General features: G+C 41.5%; 1 protein-coding gene across 1 annotated transcript in view; it reads left to right on the top strand.

Moving 5' to 3' along the window:
• Positions 1-915: 915 nt before the first annotated feature.
• DCUN1D4 (defective in cullin neddylation 1 domain containing 4) overlaps positions 916-22,231 on the top strand; it is a gene marked incomplete at its 5' end in the record, with an annotated part of 73,547 nt that continues 52,231 nt past the window's right edge. Inside the window, 2 exon segments of the mRNA XM_079153097.1 lie at positions 916-950; positions 952-1,061. Coding sequence (XP_079009223.1) covers positions 916-950; positions 952-1,061 — 145 coding nt within the window.

Here is a 22,231-nt window from a genome sequence, read left to right as displayed (position 1 = left end):
GGCTCTAGGGACGTAGGGACCTCGCTACTCTAAGCAGCGGGACTCAAGCTCCCGCAGCTGCGCTTCGCCTTCTCAGTTCTTTGGGGAACACTTCGCGTGCTTTGTTTCAGACGCCGACCCATCTTTCTCGGTTGGTCTCCAGCTCCACCAATCCCGCCCGCCTCAGGGCGGGGCTTCAGGGTCAAGGTGGACCAATTCCCCAGCCTCGCCCCTACACGCGCTTTCGGACCCCCGGGGATGACTGACAGCGGCCAGGCCCAACCTGCTACTCCATAGCGGGGCCTCCGCCAGGGGCGTTACGGAGACTAGGGGCCTGGACCAATCGTATTGGACATCGAGGGGCGGGGCCTCGTGCCTGCTCCAGACCGCCACTATCGGCACACCCTTTGTCAAATGAGAGACCAAGAGGGGCGGCCCCTCGGTCCCGGTTCAGCCAATGAAGAGGGCGAGATGGGCGGGCCCGGAGTGCCTGGCGGCGGGTCCTCAGCTCTGAGCCGAGGTGCGGTGAGCCGGTGGGGGGACCGCGAGGCGAGCGCGGGAGCCTGGGCGGCGAGCGGGGTGTGAGCTGCCCGAAAATGCACTCGGATGCTGCAGCTGTCAGTGAGTAGTGGAGAGCCACCCGGCCGGTCCGAGCTATTGCCAGCACTCTCCACTAGGCTCCCACTGTTCCCGCCCCACGCCTCCTGTCCCGAAAAGCGCCGGGAGTCCCTGACGGGGAGCCACCCCTTCCCCTCCCGGGCCCGGGCAGGCGGTGACGCCGCGGGCGGCGTGGGGCGGGGGCGGGCGTGGGGGGGAAGGGGACGGCCTGCCCGGGGCGGGAGGAGGTGAGGGGGGTGGGGACTGGCTCCATTTCAATGTTGGGGGGAGGGGGGTGGGACGTGCGATGAAGGGCCCGGACCCGAGTGTCCGGGGTGAATGGAGGTGGAGGCGGCGGCGGCGGGCGCTATCGGCAGGGCCGGGGGTGGCACCGGCGGGGGAGAGGGAGCGAGCGAGCGAGCGGGGCGCAGGGGTGAGGATTTCCAAGGGGCTGAGCGGTGCGGGCGGCTCCGTGAGAAAGGCGGGTGAGTGCGAGGGGAGCGCGGGGGCGGGGACAATGGGAAGAAGGGCTGGATGGCGAGGGTGGGGGGAACAATGGGGTGGGGGAACGGGGGCCGAGCGGGGCAGGAGGGCGGGCAAGGGACGAGGGCTGATGTAACGGGAGAGCGAGAGAGTGGGAAGCATTGGGGTGTGATGGAATAGTTGGGGAGTCCGGCGGGCGGGAGGGGCACTGGAAGGGTGGTAGGGTGACCGAGAGTGGTGAGGGTTGGGGGGGTGGTGTTGGGACGGTAGGGTTATCGGGAGGAAGAGGAGCGTGGGGAGGATGTGGGATGGGAGGATGGGGGCAGGGGTGGGGGAGGCGAGGTGGGGGTGAAGAGCTAGTTAGGAAGGGGAGGTGGCAGGAGTACTGTCATGTCCAGATCGGTTCGCGCCGGGCCGGGGGGCGTCGGACTGTGTGTTTGGGAGGGGAGCTTCTTCCCCGGTCGAGGCCCGGTCCCTTTGAGGGGGGAGCCCAGAGCCTCAGGGCGAGCGGAGAGGAGGGGGCGGGGCTGGGGTGGAGGGGACGGGGGAGGTGTCCCGAGGTTGGCTCTGGCCACGGTTCTCCCGGAGCGGCGGGAAGCGAGGTCAGCGCTGGCGCGGGCTCGGGCTGCAGGACTGGGAGGCGGGGCAGGGGCGCGGGCTGCGGGTTTTCCGCGGCGGGAGCCGGAGGGGTCGGGCCCTGGAGGCCCGGCGGGGGTTTTGCGCAGGGGAGGTGTCGGGGTCCCTGGCGGTCCGTGGGTTTGGCAGTCTGTGACGCAGTTGTCTAATTTCTGGTCATCAGGTGTGGAAGCTGATGCCTTGGGACCCACTTCCCTGGCGAGAGGGCCAAGCTGGAGGCCCGGCGCAGCTTCTAGGGAGCGCGACCTCACCCCTGGCGCGGGGCGGGCGCTTTAGGGGTTTCCTTTAGGGTCTGGCTCCAGTCGCCGGGTGTGAAGGGGAAAGGCAGTCTTGCGGAATTCTGGGACTTGTAGTCCGGGCCGCGCCGGGCCGCGGTTGGGTTGGGTGCACGTGGGTAACTGTGGAAACGAGTCCCAGAATGCAGTGCGCCCCTCAGAGGCTCCCTGCCCTGCTAACTCGTGCTTTATTCCCCCGGCGACCTGGGCGCGCTCTCGGGAGGCTTTCCAGTCCCCTGGGACTGTATCAGCTTGGGAGGGAGAGCCCAAGCCAAGCCCAGTCCTTTTATACTTGGACTCTTGATCTCCGAGTTTTTTTTCCCCTGCATTTCCCCTTGTAGAATAAATGCTTAGTCTAGAACCATCTAGCACATAGGTTCAAGAAGCAAAACTAAAGCAGCGTTTAGGAAGGTGTGCATCGTACATGTAAGCTTGCCTAGGTTGAAAGGTGAAGTCATATGAATATGGGAACGCAGTAGAGACAGATGTGTCCCTTATGAAGATGATATAAACTATTTGTTGTTATTTCTTGGGCTATTTGGATTGCCAAAGGATAAGGGGAATTTTTGAAGTGAATTGAGTGATGGAGGTGGCTTAATGGAATTTGGGGTGGAATTGCCCTATTCATAAAGCTAGCATGAAAATATGAAGGTGAGTACAGGGAATATGTGATGTCTTCAGCTTTCAGTAAGTGTGGGAAGCAAATGAGACTATTGTTTGTTTGCTTTTTAACTATGGGCTGAATTCCTTCTGTCTTTAATATTAAAGACCTTCCTCTCAGCTTGTAGATACCCAACCATTACATTTTCCCCAGTTCCCTTTACAGTGATCACTCCCAAATCTAATGTAAAGGTTCGTAAGATTAGATAGAAATTATGATTATTTTTGTGATATATCAGCTAATAGGAAAGTATTGGTTACATGGTCATTAGAAGGTATTTTAATGACCATAATGATAAAAGTCTTACCAAAAAGTCCTCTAAGATTAGCAGTTGGGTATAGTTATAAATATATTGAAATTGCATGTTTATTGCATAATGATTTTTTTTTTTTTTTTTTTTGCAGTACTGGGGATTGAACTCAGGGCCTTGTGCTTGCAAGGCAAGCACTCTACCAGCTGAGCTATCTCCCCAGCCCCATAATGATTCTTTTTCTAATGTCTGAAAAAAATTGGTGTATGAAATAATGTATATCTTTCATATTTGCCTTAAGCCTGTGGTTAAAATGTCCAAGAAAAACCTTTGTAATATGTAAATGTGTAATACAGACATATTTCAAAAACAGGCATTTAATTCTGGGATTTGCTTTTGCAAAGAGTAAAGCAAAGAGATTGAAAATATATAAGAGCTGTCTATAATTGTCTTCAAGAGTTAAAGAAAATATTACACTAGTCATATCTACCTTTTTCTGTGGTTCTAGTACATTCCAAAGGACAAGTGCCCATTGCACAAGCTTAACTCCTGTCCCCTTCCAGTTCCCAAAGGCCTGAGCTCCTGCACTATATCAGCTTATTCTTTTTGCTCTGTTTTTTAGGATCCTCTTTGATGTTGCTTGCTTGGGAAGGTCTTTTATTTTCTTGTGAATTTGCCTTGCATCTAAACAGGTGTTCCTTATACTTAGTGGTTTCGACTGTTTTATATTGGAAAGAACTTTTAGGTATACTTATTCTTTATTCTCTGTTGCTGGCTCCAAGATGTGCTCCTGCTGGCACTTGATCACATTTTTTTTTTCAAACTTTTATCATTGTCTCCTTTTGTTTTTATCTTTATCTACTTATAGTAGCTCTTACTAATCTATTTCCTTCTTCCTGTTTATGATGTATGTTTGCATTTTTCTCATCTTAATAATAATCACCTGATAATTTTAGCTAAAAATTAATATTTAATAATCCTGTTAACTCAGCAGTATAAAAATAAAGTTTGTCAGAAACTGACCTGATGATTTATATTGTCAGGGTGCTTTTGGCAAGCAGCAATACTTAACTAAAAATGACCTAAATAATAGGCTTATTGTTGTCTAGTAGCAGGAAGTATAGAAATAGGTGTTTTAGAGACCTATGCAGTGACTTAATGATGTCATTAAGAACAAGGCTGTTTGTGTTACAAGTCTTCCCAGCTCTTAGTATCACTAACTCAGCCCTGGGTTCTTTTCCTCAACTCCAGATAGAGATCATGAAGAGGCAAGCAAGCAAAACCATCTGAATGAGCTTTATTGTGGCTTATTCTCGAACATAAGGGAGATGGCAAACAGCGTTGGGTCTGTGGCCTGCTCTGCAAGGACTTAAGGGGTAAAGCCTATATAGACAAAGAGTGGGCTCGTGCAGGCACACAGCTCTTGCACATGATCCCAGTATTTCTGCATTCGTCTTGTCAGGATTTTACACTTAGCATGGGTTTGCATTTGACATGGTGATCTGCTCATGTGTATTTGGCCTGTCTGCATTAAGCTCACAAAAGACCACTCACTGCCCTATAAAGGTTGTATATATTGACAGACTTTCTATGCCAGGGTGTTGCAGAAAGCTTGGGGGAAGAGTGAGCAGCTCCCAGTCCTGGTCATTTGTGGAAACATCTTTTGAAGACAGCTTACTGATGGGGAGGGAGAATCGTAGAGGTATCTGTTGAGGGCCTTTTCTATTCTATCTCATTTGCATCTTTTCTTCCTTTTAAGTAATTTGACTTTTGATCCAAGCTCTTTGCCTCACATTTGCAATGTGGTTGCTGCAGCACCAGACATCATGCTTATGTAAGAAATCAGGGAAGGAAGGCATGTATTTCCTTAAAATTCCCTCTTAGGGCCTTTTTTCTAGAAGCTCACCTTGAAGACTTTTGTTTCAGTGTCATTGGTAGAACTGATTTCATGCTACTGCTAGTTGTGAGGGAGGCTAAGCAAGTAAAAGACTGACATTTTTTGGCTTCTGTTGTAGGATATGGTCTTTGTTAGGGTGGAGTAAGGGTGCTGAAAAGGCTCTGGATTGGCAGCTTACAGGTTATATGCCTGAACCAGCTACTTTACAAGGTTCTCTCTGGTTTGGTCTCATTTTTTTTTTTTTTTTTTTATCTTGCTAATTTATTTTCTGCTTTATCCTAAAAGAATTAAGGATGACTTACTAAATATAAAATCCTATCAAATGAAGGAAAATAAATTGCATATGGACTTAGAAGGTTGCACTGAAATTCTTGCTGTCTGTTGAAAATAGACTGACTCTGAGCCTCTGAGTAGTCAAAGAAGAAACCAAAACCAATTAATTTTGTTCATTTGGTTAATGAAACTGCAGTAACTTTTAATAACCCACACTGGAACCTTAGGCATTTCTTACCCTCTTTTTCCCTGGTCAGTAGTGAGAGGGAGAGAATGCATCTCTTCCTCACACATCCCCTCTTCCTGCATCTGTGGCTATCATCTTGGGTCTGACCCATCTTTCTCTCGGGATAACCAGTAGTGCTTTTGCCAGGCTCAACCTCTGTTTTGTCTTCTCAGTCACCATTTGAATGATCTTTGCGCTTAGGATTCCCCTGCCTACTGCTGGCCGAATAGCTCCTCACGTAGAGTGCCTGACTCTCATGCTGGAGACCCAGGTTCGAGTCCCCCGCCCTCTCTGATTGTGCAAATACCAAACAAACAAATGCACCGCATCTCCAGGATTCCCCTGCCTACTTGAAAAACTTGAAGTCTCCCAGCTGCTCAGTTAAATGTGGACTCTTCAGAATGAGAACTCAGGTGTGGATGAACAGCCTATGTGAACTGCCCTCAGCTGCTGCTGTGGAGCTGCTTTACTCTGCCCCCCACTCTCATGAACTTTCTCCCGCCATTGGATCTCCAAAGTTCTGCCAACTTGTGTTGCTCAGCTTCATGTTATTTGACAATTACTGCTTGCTTACTAATTTATTTCCAATTAGATTATTACCTCCTGAGATTGGGGACTATATCTGTCTACTTAGTGATAGCACGATGCTTTGCTTAGTGCTTATATATTGCATTGAACTTAAAGAGTCAGCTATTGAGTAGTTTGTAAATTAGCTAGAAAATTTTGTTCTTCCTATTGCTATCCAGCATGCTTCTGAGTCCTTTTTCATTATCTTACATTTTTTCCTCCCAGGGATGCAGACTCACTTTTTTATTCTTTGCCTTTAAATTTTTTTCCTTTTACAAAGTCAGACATATGCAAATTAATTTAAGGAGTATTTTTAAAAAAAAATACAGTTATCAATCTTGAAGGTGTGGAGAGATTGAAATGCTGGTGATGTGGGAGGCAACAGAAGGCGTCTAAATGTGTCTGTCCATTTCTAATCTCATGTCACAGAAGGTTAGGGTGGGGATGGCAGGTCTTTTGTTTAGGAAGCCTAGAGTATTTCAACTTTTCTTATTTTTTGTCTTATCACCATATCCTATTCCTAAGGATTTCTTAAGTTAACACTGAGAGACTTTCTTCATTTAGAAAGTAAAATGTGTGAGTTGGAGGTAAAATTTTTAAAGTAAAATTATCTGTAGTGAGTTCTACATCAGTACTGCCAACACTACAGTTGGTCAGCATGAATTGGTGTTAATAGCTTTTCATACCTTGTTCTTTTTCTTATTTTGAAATTCAGGTTAGGAGAGGAACCTCTTGAGAATTATTCTTTTAAGCAGAACATGCATTTAAAATTGTGTTTTAAGAAGAAAGACACTGAAATACATTTTAGATAGAATTATGTGTTTTAGTAATCATTGTATGACAGCTTCAGATCTAAGGTTTTTTTTTTTTTTCCTAAAGTACCTTCTAGTTCACTTTTGAATTTTCTTTAGAAAACATTGTTCATGGGTTATTTTCAGCATAGGAAGGTAGGCTTGTGGGTTTTGGAATTAATATACTGAATAAAACACTTGGTATTATGAAAAGACCCTGCTTGCCATTACCTCTAGTTATGACTTTTTTCTTAGTTCCATCTTTGAGGATTCCTCCCGCTCTTTGCTTTGAAACAAGGGTCTCACTAAGTTGCTGAGTCTTGCTAAGTTTCGAGACTGGCCTTGAACTTGAGATCCTCCTGCCTCAGCCTTCTGAGTTGCTGGAATTACCAGGAGTGTGCCACCATGCCTGGCTTAAGTACCCCCCCCCCCCCCCCCAATGAATGTGTTTGAAAGCCTTTCCTTACTTGCTTGTCTGTATCAGTAAGATTTGCAGAGCAGGGATTTGTGTGTATAATGGTCATTGTCAGTCTTCTGGGGCCCTGGCTCTTCCTCTGGGAATTCCTGCCGTTAGCAGGTGAAGTTAGATACACACTTCCCCAAATGTGAACCTGAAGGTGAAGGCAGATAATGGGAAGAAGGTAGGAGCTGATGGTGGCCACTCTGGAGGGTGTTCAGTGGTGGCACCTTTACTATTTTTAGAAGCCCAGTCTCGTTGTTGTCCTGTCTGTGGGGTACTTTGCTGTGTGCCCACAGTGTTCTTTTGGTTGTTTAACTGATAGGCTTAGTTCTCAGTGTTTCTTAGAGATTCTGTGAGCTCTTCAATATATAAAAATCACTTTTCTGTTTTAACTAGCCAGGGTTAGTTTCTGATACTGGCAACTAAGAATTCAGACACTTCCATGTTCAGACCTGTCAGTGGTAAATACATAGTAGAAGCCCTTGTGGAGAAGTGTATTGGTTTCCCTTTTCACCTTGGCTGCCTGTGGGTTCTGTTCAGAGGTGACCCAAAGGACTGAAGGGGAACACAGGTAATGTCACTTGTAGGTGGGTCCTTTGCCTTTGTTCAGGCAGGATTGAGCCACATATTCACCAGTTCACTGGATCTCATTAGATGGATCTGTTTTTTCTGATTATTGATCGATGCTCAAGAGCTGGTGCATCGTTTGGGATCTGGCTTGGGAATATGAGCTGTGGAGATATTTGTGGGTTTGTGTGTGTGTGCATGTAAGTGTAATATTAATTTCATGTAACCCAAAATCATATTTGATAGTTGTTAGATTTTCTAGTCAACCATATTGATGTATAATGTACTTGTTATAAAATTGTACCAATTTTGGTTGAGTGGATTTTGACAAATATATACTGGTGTGACTATTAAGATACAGAACATGTTCATTACTACAGAAAGGTCACTCACGTCCTCTTGAGACCCAAACCACCACCAGATTTTTGGCTTCCCATGGCTTCCTCTATGTTAGTTGATGATTTGTCATTTTGCTGTTCTTAGTTATAGTACTAAAAGGAACAATAAGTCTCTTTCTTTTCACACACTGAACTGTTAAATCTAAAGGAAAACTACCAGTGCTGTGTAAATGATAAATCTGATAATTAGTATTTTACTGTGCGAGATTGTCTTGAGTTAGATCACTTGCTCTATTGGAAGATTTTCCAGTGAAAGGTTTTTCTTGCTTTTCTGTGACCCAAAGACATGCACTGTTAGTACCTGCTCCTTTGTAATGATGTAATTGCCGTGTGGGTCAGATTGTAGGCAGGAAAGCCTAGTTGTTAGGTGTGGGCACTAGAGTCAAAATATCAATTCACATCCCTGCTCTGCATCTATTAGCTATGTGACTGTAGGTGAGTTATTCAAGTACTCTGTGCGCTGAGTCCTCATGTATAAAACTACCTATTGTTTGTGGTGGGACATGGAATTCTGTAGGCACCAAGTGTTAATATTGAGCATCTGCTGTGTACCAGGTCCTGTTCTTCATCTTTCAAGACTTTTTCATTCTTGTGGCAGGCAGGAGGCAGGTAGTAAATACATCATGGTACATTTTGTATAGAGAGGTAAGGGGGGAAGTGGTAAGCACAGGCACCTGGCTGAGTGTGATAGAGAGAGGCTAGTAGTTTTAAATAGTGTGGTTAGGGAAGGCCTCACTAACAATGTGATAAGATTTGATGGGGGCAGGGGCCATTCAGGCAAAGAGAGCATCACTGTGGATGCTCTGACAGGAGACGCCTGGATGTGAGGAACAAGGAGTTGGTGTTCTGGGAGTAGAGTTGGGGTGAGTGCAGGAGAAGGCAAGGTCAGAAGTGGTCCTGAGGAGCAAACGAGCCAAAACACATGCAGTGTTTCTGTTGCTAATGATTACTGTGTGAAGGCCTTAGAAGGAACCCGGTGAGAGGAAAAGAGGTTGCAGGAGAGAAAAGACTCAAGTGAGATATTCCCCTACTCAAGCCGTTTAGCAAACATCTGAGGGTTCTTGTTGCCAGACAATGCTGTAACAAACAAGGCGGAGTAGGGGTGTGGGGGTGCAGTGTTTAAGGAGCCTTCTTTTCAGGCAGTTCAGTTTAGGGGAGAGAAGTAACGGGCAGTGATGGATGACAGCTGCTGAGTCAGGCGGGGCCAGGTGGATAGGAGGGTGGGCTCCCAAGCTGAGGGAGCAGCAAGGGTGGGAAGGAGAACCGTGGCAGCAGGAAGAGTATGTGGTGAGCTAGCGCGCAGGGGTGCAGGGCAGGGGTTAGGCCTGACTAGAGAGGAGGCACAGAGGAAGGGAAGCTGAGGAGGAAGGGCAGTCAGAGGTGAGGCAGAGGGAGAAAGGAGGTGCAAGGCCTGGGGGACAAACACAGGCACAGAATCCTCCCAACAGCCCCCTGCAGACAGAGTGGGGCCTGTTAGCCCCAGTTCACAGATGAGGACGCCCAGGTATAGAAAGGTGGACTGTTCTCGATCACACAGCTTGGAAGTGTTGAACTGAGTTTCTGAGGCGTTGTGGCTCCAGGATCTGGGTGTCTCTCCACCGCCAATGATGTTATTCTTAAGATTTGTGCTTTTCATTTGATCCTTTGTGTAACTCCATGAGCATTTCGAAATTCCATTTTTTTTTTTTCCTTTTCCTGGATTTGTGAATGATAGCAGAGCAGGTTGGTACGGTTAGCTCCATTTTGCCTTTGGTTCTTTTCTTGGAGTGGTCCCAGCAGAATCAGGATTTAGGATTTCAAAATGGCCTTTCCTACTCCTCTTCATCCCTTCTGTTGGTTTGCAGGCAGTTAAAAACCAGATCTCACTGGGCAACTGAATCATGGCAAGGAAAAGTATTTCTATATTTTATTGATTTGCTAGTGAAGTAGTCATTTTTGTCTTAGATTTTATTTTAAATGTATTGAAATACTCTTGAAAGTTTTAAACTCAGGAGATATTCTACTTGCAGAAAAGCTAGAAAATATAAGACTTCTTGGTAGAGCTATTGATAGCTTTTGTGTTACATTTTGAAATTATTTCCTTCCATTTATTTCTTGTAGTTTAGGGTAAGTTTAATATTTTTCCCTCTTAATATCTCCTGTCTACAGATACCATTCCCAAAATTTGATTACGGGTTACTCATTCTTAGTTAAACAGGAAATTGAGGATAATTGTCAAGTCCAGTGGTTATTGAATTAATAGTTTTAAAGATGCATCACCTTGTTGTTCCTCTGGCCTGTCTTTACTTTTTGCTGTTTTAGGTTTTGTTCGTCTTAGTCTCTTCTGCCTTGTGGGAACTCAGCCTCAATTGGTGTGTGGTAGGGGCCTGCGCAGTGCTAAGTGTTTGTCATGCATCATCTCATTTCATCCTCTCAGTAGCCTCGTGGAGAGGATCCCGTAAGTTACTCCAGCTGTGTATCGGGAACACTGAGGCAGGCTGAATTCGGTTGGGTAATGTGCAGGGAACTCGGCCAGGACACAGTACAACTGGGGCTGTAACCCAGGCTCTCTGATGACCTTCTCTCCCCTAAGTGTGGGACCTGGTAACATTAGCAGGATTTAAGGGGTTTTTCCTTTGAATGACTCCTGGATCTGTGTTTCAGTAGGTAGGTGGGGTGGAAGGAATCTAGAGCCCCTTTCCCTTGTTACATTGGGAATGTAGCCAAATTGTGCCACCTGAAGTGACTGCCTCCTTGGAGATCGCATAGCAGGGCAGTGTGCTGGGTGGCACCCCCCTCTCCTGGGTGGTTGGTTTCCTCTTCTGTCCTCTTCTGTGGGCTCTGAGAGAGACTTGGGAGGAAAAGGCCAGGTGCGGTTTGCTTGGATGGCTTTCACTTTGGATCTTGTGCTGCTTGATGAAAATGCTGAGTCACCTGCAATGACCTGGTTTCCTTATCAATTTTCCATTTCCCTGGCACACCTTTTCAACTTTTGTGCCTTGTAAGTAGCAAATATTTATAGATGAGGTGAACAAAGCTAACACCTCCCACCCCTGCTACCTTTGTTTCCTTTTGCTGTCACCTGGAGGTTTCAGCCCTGAGCCTTTTCCCTGGATCTTGACCTTTATTCCATATAGATGGGATGCCCTTGAGTGAGTTAGAGTCCTATGGGGCCTCCCCTGAGGTTGTTCCAGTACGGCTTGACTGCTGTCAGGGTAGAATTGAGTTGAGGGCGCTGCCCCTTAGAATCATCTGGGGCTGCTTGAGAAAAGATTGACCACTCACTTCCATTTTTATTTAATTGTTCTGGGTTGGGGCCTTGGCATCAGTGTTTTGTGAGTCTCCTGTGTGGCCAATTGATTCCTGTAAGAAGATGACTGAGATGGGTTTGGTTTGGCCCCGAGGGAGAGGGCTCAAAAGGTGTAGCAGCTCTTCCAGTGTCCCCACCCTGGGAAGTAGACAGACCATTCCTGCTCACCTTCTGACATAATAGCCAACACCAGGGCAGTACCTGTTCTGTGTTAGGCTCTGTTCTAAGCACATGGCAGCAGTAACTCATTTAATCCTTGCAGTATCCGTATGGGACAGGCACTGTCATGCATTTTATAGAAAAAGAAATTGCTAAATCTAGCAATGAAGGCCATGTAGTATGAAACTGATCCATAAACCTAGCTTCTGGATTTTCCTGGTCTTGCAGTGTGGAAAAGTCATTTCAAGTCTTTGTTTTAATCACTTAGCCTCAAATGCGAATGTTTATTTTACAAATGAAGCTAAGACCTGTGCCATCTCATACAGCTAATGACTATCAGTTGGTATGCAAAGTTGTAAATTGGTATTGTAGATCATTTAAAACACTCCTTTTTATAATTTCAGCTAACAGTATGCTTCACTTTATGATAGTAGATTTTATATTCCAAGTCATTTTGAGGTAGAATGCATTTTAATGTAATTTTTTTTCTTAAACTTTCATTTCATACTTTTAAAATACATATGTTTTGTATCGTTGAGCTCAGATACAGGTCTGCACTGACTCGTGGTCTGACCTGCCCCTTTCTGTGCTCTGGCCATGGTAACCTTCCAGAATATTAAGCAAATCTAAGATTAGCATTTTAAACATGCTCAAGTTCCGCCATATAAAACCTGTACTCCACACATTCTCAAGTCCATGTGCATATCTACTCTCCCCTTCAAAGCTAAGCTTCTTGAACAGGTTGTCCATTCTTGGCATGTTCTGTTTCCTCATCTCCTCTTCTCTCCTCAGCCCTTTCACTTTATTATGTCCTCAGTTCTGTCGTTGCAATTTTTGCTGGGGTTATAGGGGTAACTACCATTTTGCTAAATCTAGTGACTTTTTAAAGCATTAATTCCCCTATTTAGTCATACTTGCCATGTACAAGGCCCTTGCTAGTCTAAGTAGTGGAAATAGGATGGAGAATTAAGGAAAAATGTCCTTGTCCTCCTAAACTTCAGCTCTGGGAGAGTGACAAAGATGTAAATGTACATAACACAGTGTTGGGATCATGAAAGACCTCATATTGTATGAGTCCACAACAGGCAAATCTATAGATTTGGAAAAGTAGATTAATGGTTGCCTAGTGCTGAAAGAGTGAGGGGGGAATTGAGGAGTAACTGCTAATGCAGTGATAAGTATTTTGTAATTAGATTTTGGTGATGAACGTGTAACTTCTTGAATATACTAAAACCCTTTGGATTGTACACTTTAAACGGGTGAGCTATATGGTATGTGAATTAAATCTCTAGAAAGCTCTTAAAAATACATCAGGAAGTGATAAATGCCATGAAGTCTGAATCCAGTGGTGGTGAAGGTACTGCTTTGGATAGAGAAGTTAAAGGAGACCTCAGATGAGGTGACATTTGAGTAGATATTTCAGTGAAGACAAAGACAACTGTTATGCCTTGTCAATGTCAGGTGTCATTGAGGGAAAGGACATAGTAAATGCCATTCCTGAGTATATGAGGAAGAGTGTGACTGGAGTAACAGTGAACAGGGACAATGGAGTGAGGTTCTATAAGACGTCATGTGGGGTCTCATAAGGACTTGATTTCTTTTATAAGAATAAAATATTTTTATAATAAGACATACAAAATCTCAGTGATTGAAATCAGAGGTTATGACATATTCTTTGTGAGTTGGTGGGGGTCCCTACTCCACACCGGTGACATCCTTATCCTTAGTCTATCTGAAATGCAAGGAAAGAGGGCTGTGTTTCTAGAGGTTTTAAAGAAGCAAGGCAAGCCTAAACAGTGGCTCTCAACAATAGTACACATTTGGTTTTAACAAGAAATTTTTTTCTTTTTCCACATTACACAGTAAAATTGACTTTTCAGGAGGGTGGCTATGTACCCGTGGCTTGGAGCACCCTTTAAGGCTTCCATGTTGATTCCCAGTTAGAGAGGCAGAGCCCTGTACTGCTAGATTGTTTTGTTCTGTTCCAGAGACATTTAGAATGAATGCTGATTTTGATAACCTTTAATTTTGTTCAATTTTGTTTCACTTTTTTGGCAACAACATGGTCATTATTCTGCCTTCACCTTGTCCCCCAAAACTTTACAGGTTTGTTTCATCATTTTCATTGTCATCAAAAAAGCATTTATTAAGTGCATAGTGCTGTATTTAAAATGTTTATATCTGAGAACATTGCTCACTGATTGGCAGGGTGGAGTTTAGCTAATAATAAAATACTTTTATGAAAGTTTGGTGACCATAAAGTGTCCATAACACTGGTATTATATATCTTTTCTGCACTGTTTTTTCTTTTTAAAAAATGATCAGTAGCTTTTATTAGACAGTTTTACTAGTTTGGTAGAGAAATAAATGGACAACATTTTTAATCAGAAAAACAACATACATTATTTTTGAATATCAGATACAAGCTTTTTTAAAGAATATATTTTTTTAATTGATACATAGTAATGGAACATTTATGGGATATAGCATGACATTTCAGTACATGTATACCATGTGTAATAATCAGATCAGGGTCATTGATGTATTTGTTACCTTACACATGTATTATTTATTTGCACTGGGAACATTTGCAATCTTCTGTACTAGTTATTGTTGTCAACCGTATTTATCCTACTGTGATATAGAACAGTAAAATTATTTCTTCTATACCTCAGCTGCACCCCTGTACCTTTTAACTATCCTCTCTCCATCCATTCCTCCCTTTCCATATCCTTCGCAAGCTCTGATAACCACTGTTCTATTCTACACTTTCTTGAGATCAACTTTTTAGCTTCCACATGTAAGTAAGAACTTGAAGTATTTGTCTTTTCTTTGCTTGACTTATTTACTGAACATAAAAGTCCTCCAGTTACACTCATGTTGGTTGGAGGTGACAGAATTACATTCGTTTTTATGACTGAATAATATTCCATTATGTATGTATATGTGTATGTGTATCTACACATATACCACATTTTTAATTCATCTTTTGATGATGACTGATTGCATATCTTGGCTATTGTGAATAGATATTCACAATATCTGTATCATGCTGATACAGATGTCTTTGACATTTTGATTTAACTTACTTTGGATATATCTACCTGGTAGTGAGATAGCTGGATCAGATGTTAGCTCCATTTAAATTTTTTTATTATCACATCATAATTATACATAGTAATTGGCTTCATTTTGACAAAGTCATACATGTAAGGAATTTGATTTCAATCCCCAATTCCCCTCCGCTCCTCCCTCTTCCTGTTATCCCTCTTCTACTAACCTTCCTTTCTTCTACATATCATTTCTAGATTTTTGAGGAACTGTGTTCTATATGACTCTACCAATTTACATTCCCACCAGTAGTTATCAAAGTTCCCCCTTTTTCATATTCTCAGAATTAATTTTTTTTGTCTTTTTCATAATAGCCATTCTACCTGGAGTGAGATATCTCATTGTGATTTTGATTCTCATTTCCCTGAATGATCAATGATGTTGAGTATTTTTTCACATGCTTTTTAATGATTTGTGTAATTGTTTGAGATGAGTCTGTTCAGGTTATTTGCCCAATTTTTTATTAAATTTTTTTCTTTTTCTTGTACCCATTTTAAAGTTGTATTATTTGGGTTTTTCTTTCTTTTTGCTTCTGACTGAAGTTTCTTATATATTTTGAAAATTAATCCCTTGTCAAATGAACAGTTTGCATTTGAGTATTCTGTGAGTTGTCTTTTCACTCTGTTGATTGTTCTCCATTGCTCTACAAAAGCTTTTTAAATTTGATGTAATCCCATTTGCCAGTTTGTGCTTTGGTGATCATCCAAAGAATCTTCAGACTAGTATTCTGAAGCATTTCCCCTATATTTTCCTTTAACAATTTCATAGTTTTGGAATCTTAAATTTAAGCCTTTGACCCATTTTGAGTTAATTTTTGTATATGGTGAGAGGGGTCTACTTTTTTCCTTCTGAGTATGGCTCAGCATCATATATTGAAGGAACTTGCTCCAGTGTTCTGGTTGTCTTTGTTGAAGATATGTTGCTGTTCATGTGTAGGTTTCTTTTTGTATTTTCTGTTCTCTTCTGTTGGTCTCTGTTTGTTTTTTATGCCAGTATTGTGCTGTTTTGGTTATTATTGCTTTGTAGTATGTTTTAAAGTCAAGTATTGTAATCTCTAGCTTTGTTCTTTTTGTTCAAGATTGCTTTGGTTATTCAGCATCTTCTGTAGTTCCACACAAATTGTATGATTGTTTTCTCTATTTCTGTAAAGAATGTTATTAATATTTTGATAGCAATTGTATCGAATCTCTAGACCACTTTGGGTATGGACATTTTAACAATATTCTTTCAGTTCATGAACAAGGACATCTTTCCATGTTTTTGTGTCTGCTTTAATTTCTTTTATCAGGATTTTGTAATTTTCATTGTAAAGATCATTCTTTTTGTTAAATTTATTTCTAGGTTTTTGCTATTTTTTGTAGTGCTATAAGTGGGATTGCTTTCTTAGTAATTTTGTTATTGTAGTATAAAAAAAGCTATTGCTTTTATGTTTTTCTATCCTCCAATCTTACTGAATTCATGCCAGTTCTAATTATTATTATTATTTTTTTAAATTTTTTTATTTTTTTGGTGGAATCCTTAGGTTTTTCTATATATATTACTTGCAAACAGGGATAATTTAATCTCCTCCTTTCCTATTTGGATGCTCTTTCTTTCTTTTATCTTATTACTCTGGCCCATGTTTTTTTTTTCTCTTAAATAAAAGTTGGTAGATTGTTTTAGCATTTTTCTTTTATATTTAATTACTTTAAGTTTGTGAACTTGATGATTAACAACCTTGGGTAGGAAATGCTGCTGCCTTTTTCCCTTTATAGAGTGTGAAGACAGCTGAACTTTTTTGTTCTGATTAGAAATAAACTAGAATGCTTACAAATAAACTAGAGTGAAAGAAGCAGTTTTGGAGTAGCAGTTGGAAGATGTTGATTTATTCCCAGTCTGGCCACAGCCAGCTAGCTGTCTGATCCTGCTTGAGCTAGTAGAATGAAGAGAATCAGACACAAGGGCATGGTGTCTCTCATCACCTGTATGCAATCCACTTGGTCTCATTCTTGCAGTACAATCACATTTTATATGGAAATTGTTTCTGATGTTCCCATTTAAGGTGCACATCACTTGTATTAAAAATACCACTGGAAATAATTGCAGACGGCACCCCATTGGACAACATCTCAGATGAATCCAGCACAGCCAGTTCCTTCCTCCAGCATTGTTAACAGATCACTGGCTCCTAAGTTGAGCACCAGTTGGAGCAGCTGGCAGGCATTTAGGGACCATGTTTTATGAAAAATGCATTTCTTTAAATACTAGACTTATCCAGTGTTGTGATGCACTATGATTGGCATGTAAAAACTGAAACTGAGTGACTAGTCATGTGTCATATCTTGTGTTAAGTAGGAGAGAGGACAGTTAATGGGACGACTGAAATATCCTTTTTTTTTTTTCCCCACTTGTCAAGTGAATAAAATTGAATTTTCTGAGTTATGTGGCTGTTTTCTGCAAATCCAGTGTATGGAAGATCTCTCCTCTCCACTTTTACTGCCATTGTCTAACTTGAGGCCCTACTTATTTATTTCCCACCTCAGTCACTTCCAGTTCTCTCCATCAGTGGCCACTCTAAATCCAGGTCTCCTGTCATCCATGTTACACTCTTGTCCTAGAGTGGTCTTTCTAGCAGATTCCTGATTAGAACACTCCCACAGCACCCAGACTTCCGCAAGAGTGCTTCTCAGACTTCTCCAGCAACGTTCTGCAGTGCACAGGTTAGTGAGATAGGCACTCCCAGGGTTCTGGAATCACGTATGCACCCAGCATGTTGAAATTTCTTTAGTCTCGTGCCATAATCATGTAAAGCTGTTGTAGATAGTAGAGGTCGTGCTGCTTGAATGTGCCATGTTTATCTCTTAAATTTGCATACCCTCTGGTAGAATTATATATTCTGATATTCAATTTAAACTCAAAAGCAGGTTCTTTACTGATCTTTGCTTTTCTTTTGAATTTCCTTGTTTTACCATGACACTTCTTACATCTGAAAATCATATGAAATCCTCTGAACATATCGTCTAAGTCTTGGTACCTTTATACCTGCATTCATTCATTTACTGAATATTTATTGAGCGCCTAATATGTTCCAGGTACTATGCTAGGCATTAGGGGCAAAGCAGTGGGCAAGATCAAGTTTTTGGCCTTAGTGGAATTAACATTGTGATACATAGTTTACAAATATGTGGTAGAATATCAGGTGGTACAGATGTCATAAAGAGAAGTAAAACATCATCAGGGGGTAGAGTGCAGAAACGATCTTGTTTGTTGACCTAACAAGGTTTTGTGTGGAGGTGATATTTAAATGGCAACCTGATAATGCATGAGAGCAAGTTGTGTTTGCACTAGAGAGAAGATTATTCAAGGCAGAGAGAATAGCATGTACAAAGGCCCTGAGGTGTGAGTGTGCTCAGGGATATTACCTTAACAGCAGGAAGCCCACTGTGGCTAAGCACAATGAGCAAGGGGAAGATGATTAGAAGCAGTGTGTGCAGTGTCCTGAGCCCATAATAAGGCGTTTTCTTTTGCCATGAATAGCTTTCCCTTTCATGTGTACCTTTTGGATGGAATTGGGATTAATTTTAGTTTGTTCCTGTTACTGAATAATTTGTTTCTGTGGATTTTACATGATATGTAATTGCATTAATTATATATTTTTTATTTATACATACATGAATACATACAAACATGTTTATCAACTCCTTTCATTGATTTATCCTCCTGCACACATACCATACTGTTATAGTTACTGTATTTTTATACCAGGTATTGGCATACTAAGGCCCACAGACCAAATGTAGTCTACCACCAAGTTTATTTATAAAGTTTTATTGGAAAGCAACTATGCTCATTTATGTATTATTTATGAGTGCTCTTGAGCTACAATGGCTGAGTAGTGGTAGCAGAAAAAAGACTCAGGTAGCCTAAAATATTTACAATCTGGCCCTTTACAGAGGGTTTATCAGCCTCTGCTTTATAATATCTATTGATATCAGATGGAGTAAGTTATTCCTCACTCTTTATCAAGTTTCTTGGCTAGTCTAATATGTTGTTCTTCAATAAACTTTAGAATCAGTCTGCCAAGCTTGCCTGACTCCTTTCTGTATGTCTTTTTTGGGCTGAAGAGCTGCAGGGCAGGTGGGATAGGTATTTGCATTCAGTTTGTAGTTTATTGAAAGGAGAAGCGATTGCTTTACAGTTAGGGTCTTTCCATTCCAGAAATGTAATGACTCTACATTTATGTCTTTCAGCAAACTTTTTTTGTTTCCTCATTAGTATTTTACAAATGTATTGTTGCTTTTTTTTTTTAATTGCTTTTTGTTGTTGTTATAAGTGAGCTCGTCTCCCAGTTATATTTTGTAAGAGACTATTAGGGTATAAAGGAAAGCTTTTGCTTTTTATATATTTAAATTGTTTTTGGCCCTCAGGCGCCATTAACAAAATTAATTTTCAAATTTGATTCTTTTGATTGACAGTCATTGTCTGAACTTACCCATAATTGATTCTGTAGAGAGGGTAGTTTAGGAAAATGGACTTTGACCTCCTTAGTGGTGTTCATTTTTTCTTTTATATTGTGCATAGTGAATAGTAATACAGAAAATCCTAGACAATTTTGTGCTCAGTCTGCATTTGTTGATAGCTTGAAGAATACCTAGAAAATAATTTGGGCAAGCTATTTGTCAAACAGAGGCCGTGCCTCTTTGCAGAGCCAATTGTTGCTTTTAAAATAAAGACTACAGAGGACTGTGCCTGTCACTCGGGAGAATGAAGCCCAGCACCACTTTATTGTGGAAAGCCATTGGATCATGGAATGTAGTTGACTTAACCTAGCATTTATCCTTTGGAATTGAAATATGAGCAGAAGGAGATTTTTATGAATCAGTTAGTGCTTTCCTTAAATATGTTCTCTGTAAAGCATTTGATCTTTACCCCTAACGTCTATGCCTTAAGGATGTGAAATCTGTTTTAGATTTCAAGGTCTATTACTTGCCCTGAGCACTGAACAGATGAACCATAAATCCAATTTGTGTTAACCTTTGTGAATTTATCTTTAAATGCTATTTTTGTCCTTTTCCCCCCTGAATTCATGTCTTCTTAACTCCTTATGTTGGTGAAACTAAAGAAAGATTATTCATTTTGGTTTCTTTTTTTTTTTTCCTTTTTGTATATATTTTTTTAGGTGACAAAATTGTGGGTGGTATTAGTAGGGACTGGATAGGAAAAGGATAATTGCTGACTTATAACGTGATTTTTGAAATCTATCATTCTACTTTTTTTGCCTTTTGTGAAGTGAAACTTCACATGTACAGTCTGGTTGTAAAACACTACTGTATTTTTTCCAGTGTGTTGAGATTACTTGCAGTCATTATTATAAACATCAGTTGGTGGTATGTAAATATAGCAATGCTCTCATAGGCTGTAGAGATGTTATCAGGCCATATGCCTCAGTCATAAGGAAATTGCTGACTTTGGACCTGAATTGGACCTAGGGAAAGTAGATACTATTTTAAATGGCCATTTGGTGTGTAGAATGCTGTAAGCAAATATAGTGGTAATAACTTTTATTTATTGTGTTCCAGGCATTGTGGTAGGTGCTGACACATGTAGGCATTGTGATAGGTGTCTTATTACATATTTTCATCCTTTCAGAAACACTGTGAAGGATTATTTCATAGTCTTATTTTACAGATAAGGAAAGTTAAATAAGTGTTAGACCTGAGATTTGAGCCAGGTGTTAAAACTCCACGGTGAGGTTGTAAAGCCAAGTGGTATTTTTGGCAGGAACAGAGTGAGTCTGTGTATGCACCCTTGGACTCTGTTGGGAATAGAGGGCATTGGATAGAATGTGGAGTTAGAAAAGAAGGGTTTTGTGGGATGGTATGGTGAAATAAGTTGGGTAGGGCCCAGCTCATGAAGTCCTGAAATTCCAGATTGAGGACAATTTGTGTTTCTTTTCTATTTCTTTCATAGTCACATTAAGGAAGGAGAAAGACTTAACTTGAATTCTTCCCTTAGATTCTCTTATGTGAATTTTAATTGAATAAACAGCAAATGGTGAAATGACAAAATGTAGCGAGGGGGTCAGAAGGACTTAACTGCATGTATGACCTTTGGCACGCCCCATTCTCTCTTCCCAGCTGTTGTGGCCTCAGTGAAAAGATAATCTACAGCCTCAAACTTTGTGTTAGTTTTTTGTTTGAGGGGACCCGGAGTGTTCAACATTCCAAGGTGGTAATGGAATGTATCATTTGTCTTCTTCCTGTTTTTAAATTCAGAGAGAACAAAAAAGGGTTTATGGTAATGTGGTAGATGAGGAAGCTGCAAAAATTGGACATTCTGGCTCCTTGTAACTGTTTAGAGGTCAGGAGAAGGCTGTCACTTTTGGTTTTGGAGACCACCATCAATGTTCATTAAATGTAATCATAAGTAAATAAGTGTGCACACACACACTTGCACATCCCAAATGTTTTTCTGAGCCTTTTTTGTGCATTTATAACCAATTAAGATGAAAGTTCTAGATTCTGTGCCACTTAATGCCATAATTTTAAGCATGTCTAGATTATCGAGATGCCAAACAAAATGTGTTCATATTTGAGACCTGTTTAGAGCCTGAGGCCCTCCTCTGGCTGTCTCTCTGCCCATAATTGGTTCTTTGGACCATTCTAGCTGGCTGTGACTGGGCCTGAGCAGTACACATTGTGTGCACAAGCATAGCTTGCTGCTCCTGCTGCTCCCTTGTAGATGTCAGGGGCTTGCTGTTCCCGATCCCCTTGCCCTGCACCCTGCTAGAACCAGATTCCTAGCAAGTCTTAGAAATTAACTAGTGGCCGGGAGGCCAACTTGCTTTTTAGATTTGAAGGATTTGAAGTAGCAGCCCAGAAGGTCCAGTCCCAGCAGACAACTTAAAATGTGGTATAATCTGATCTTTGGGTTTGTTCTTTGCATCCAATGCATATTTAAAAAAAAAAAAATTCCAATGAAGGGTGGCTTCCTTTTTCTTTTTTTTGTTAGATTGACATTGGTTGGATATTTATAGTATCTTTTCAAAGTCACTCTGATTTTTACCTTTGTTGTTGGAAAAGGAACTAATGTAAATCTTAATGTTTTATGAAAATACTTCCATTGATACTTTTTCAAGTAGGAAATTATTCATAAACTTTCATCTTGTATTTTTATTCCTAGTATTCATGCAAGCATAGTTCACAAAAATATTTGAAATGAGAAATTAATAAGACTAACAATATATAGTTTTATGTTGTGCAGGATTCTAGGATGGAACAACTTCATCAGTCTTATGCATGCCTTAGTGTGTAATTCTGAAATGAATGGGGATGAAGCATAGTTGTATTCTTTGATCTAGGCCTGTTTCCTTAGTAGTATGATTTCTACTTCTGTGGTACATTTTAACATTGCAGTGCCTGCAACTGTTCCCATAGACCCATCATTGGGCTCTGGTCTGCAGGACAATTCCTTGATTTATCTGTTTGTCTGATGTGAGGGGTTTTGCTCCTCTGCTGTATAATCAACCACAAAATAAATATATTGTAAGAAATACTGGACATTGGAGTGCTTTTCTATCATTTTCTGGGAAGGAGAAAGTGAACACATTTTGAGATCTGTCTTCTATTTGTGT

Source organism: Sciurus vulgaris (assembly GCF_902686455.1).
Source record: "Sciurus vulgaris genome assembly, chromosome: 9".
In the NCBI taxonomy this organism is placed as follows: domain Eukaryota; kingdom Metazoa; phylum Chordata; class Mammalia; order Rodentia; family Sciuridae; genus Sciurus; species Sciurus vulgaris.
Note: the sequence above shows the minus strand (reverse complement) of the source record. Positions and strands in the feature narration are given on the sequence as shown.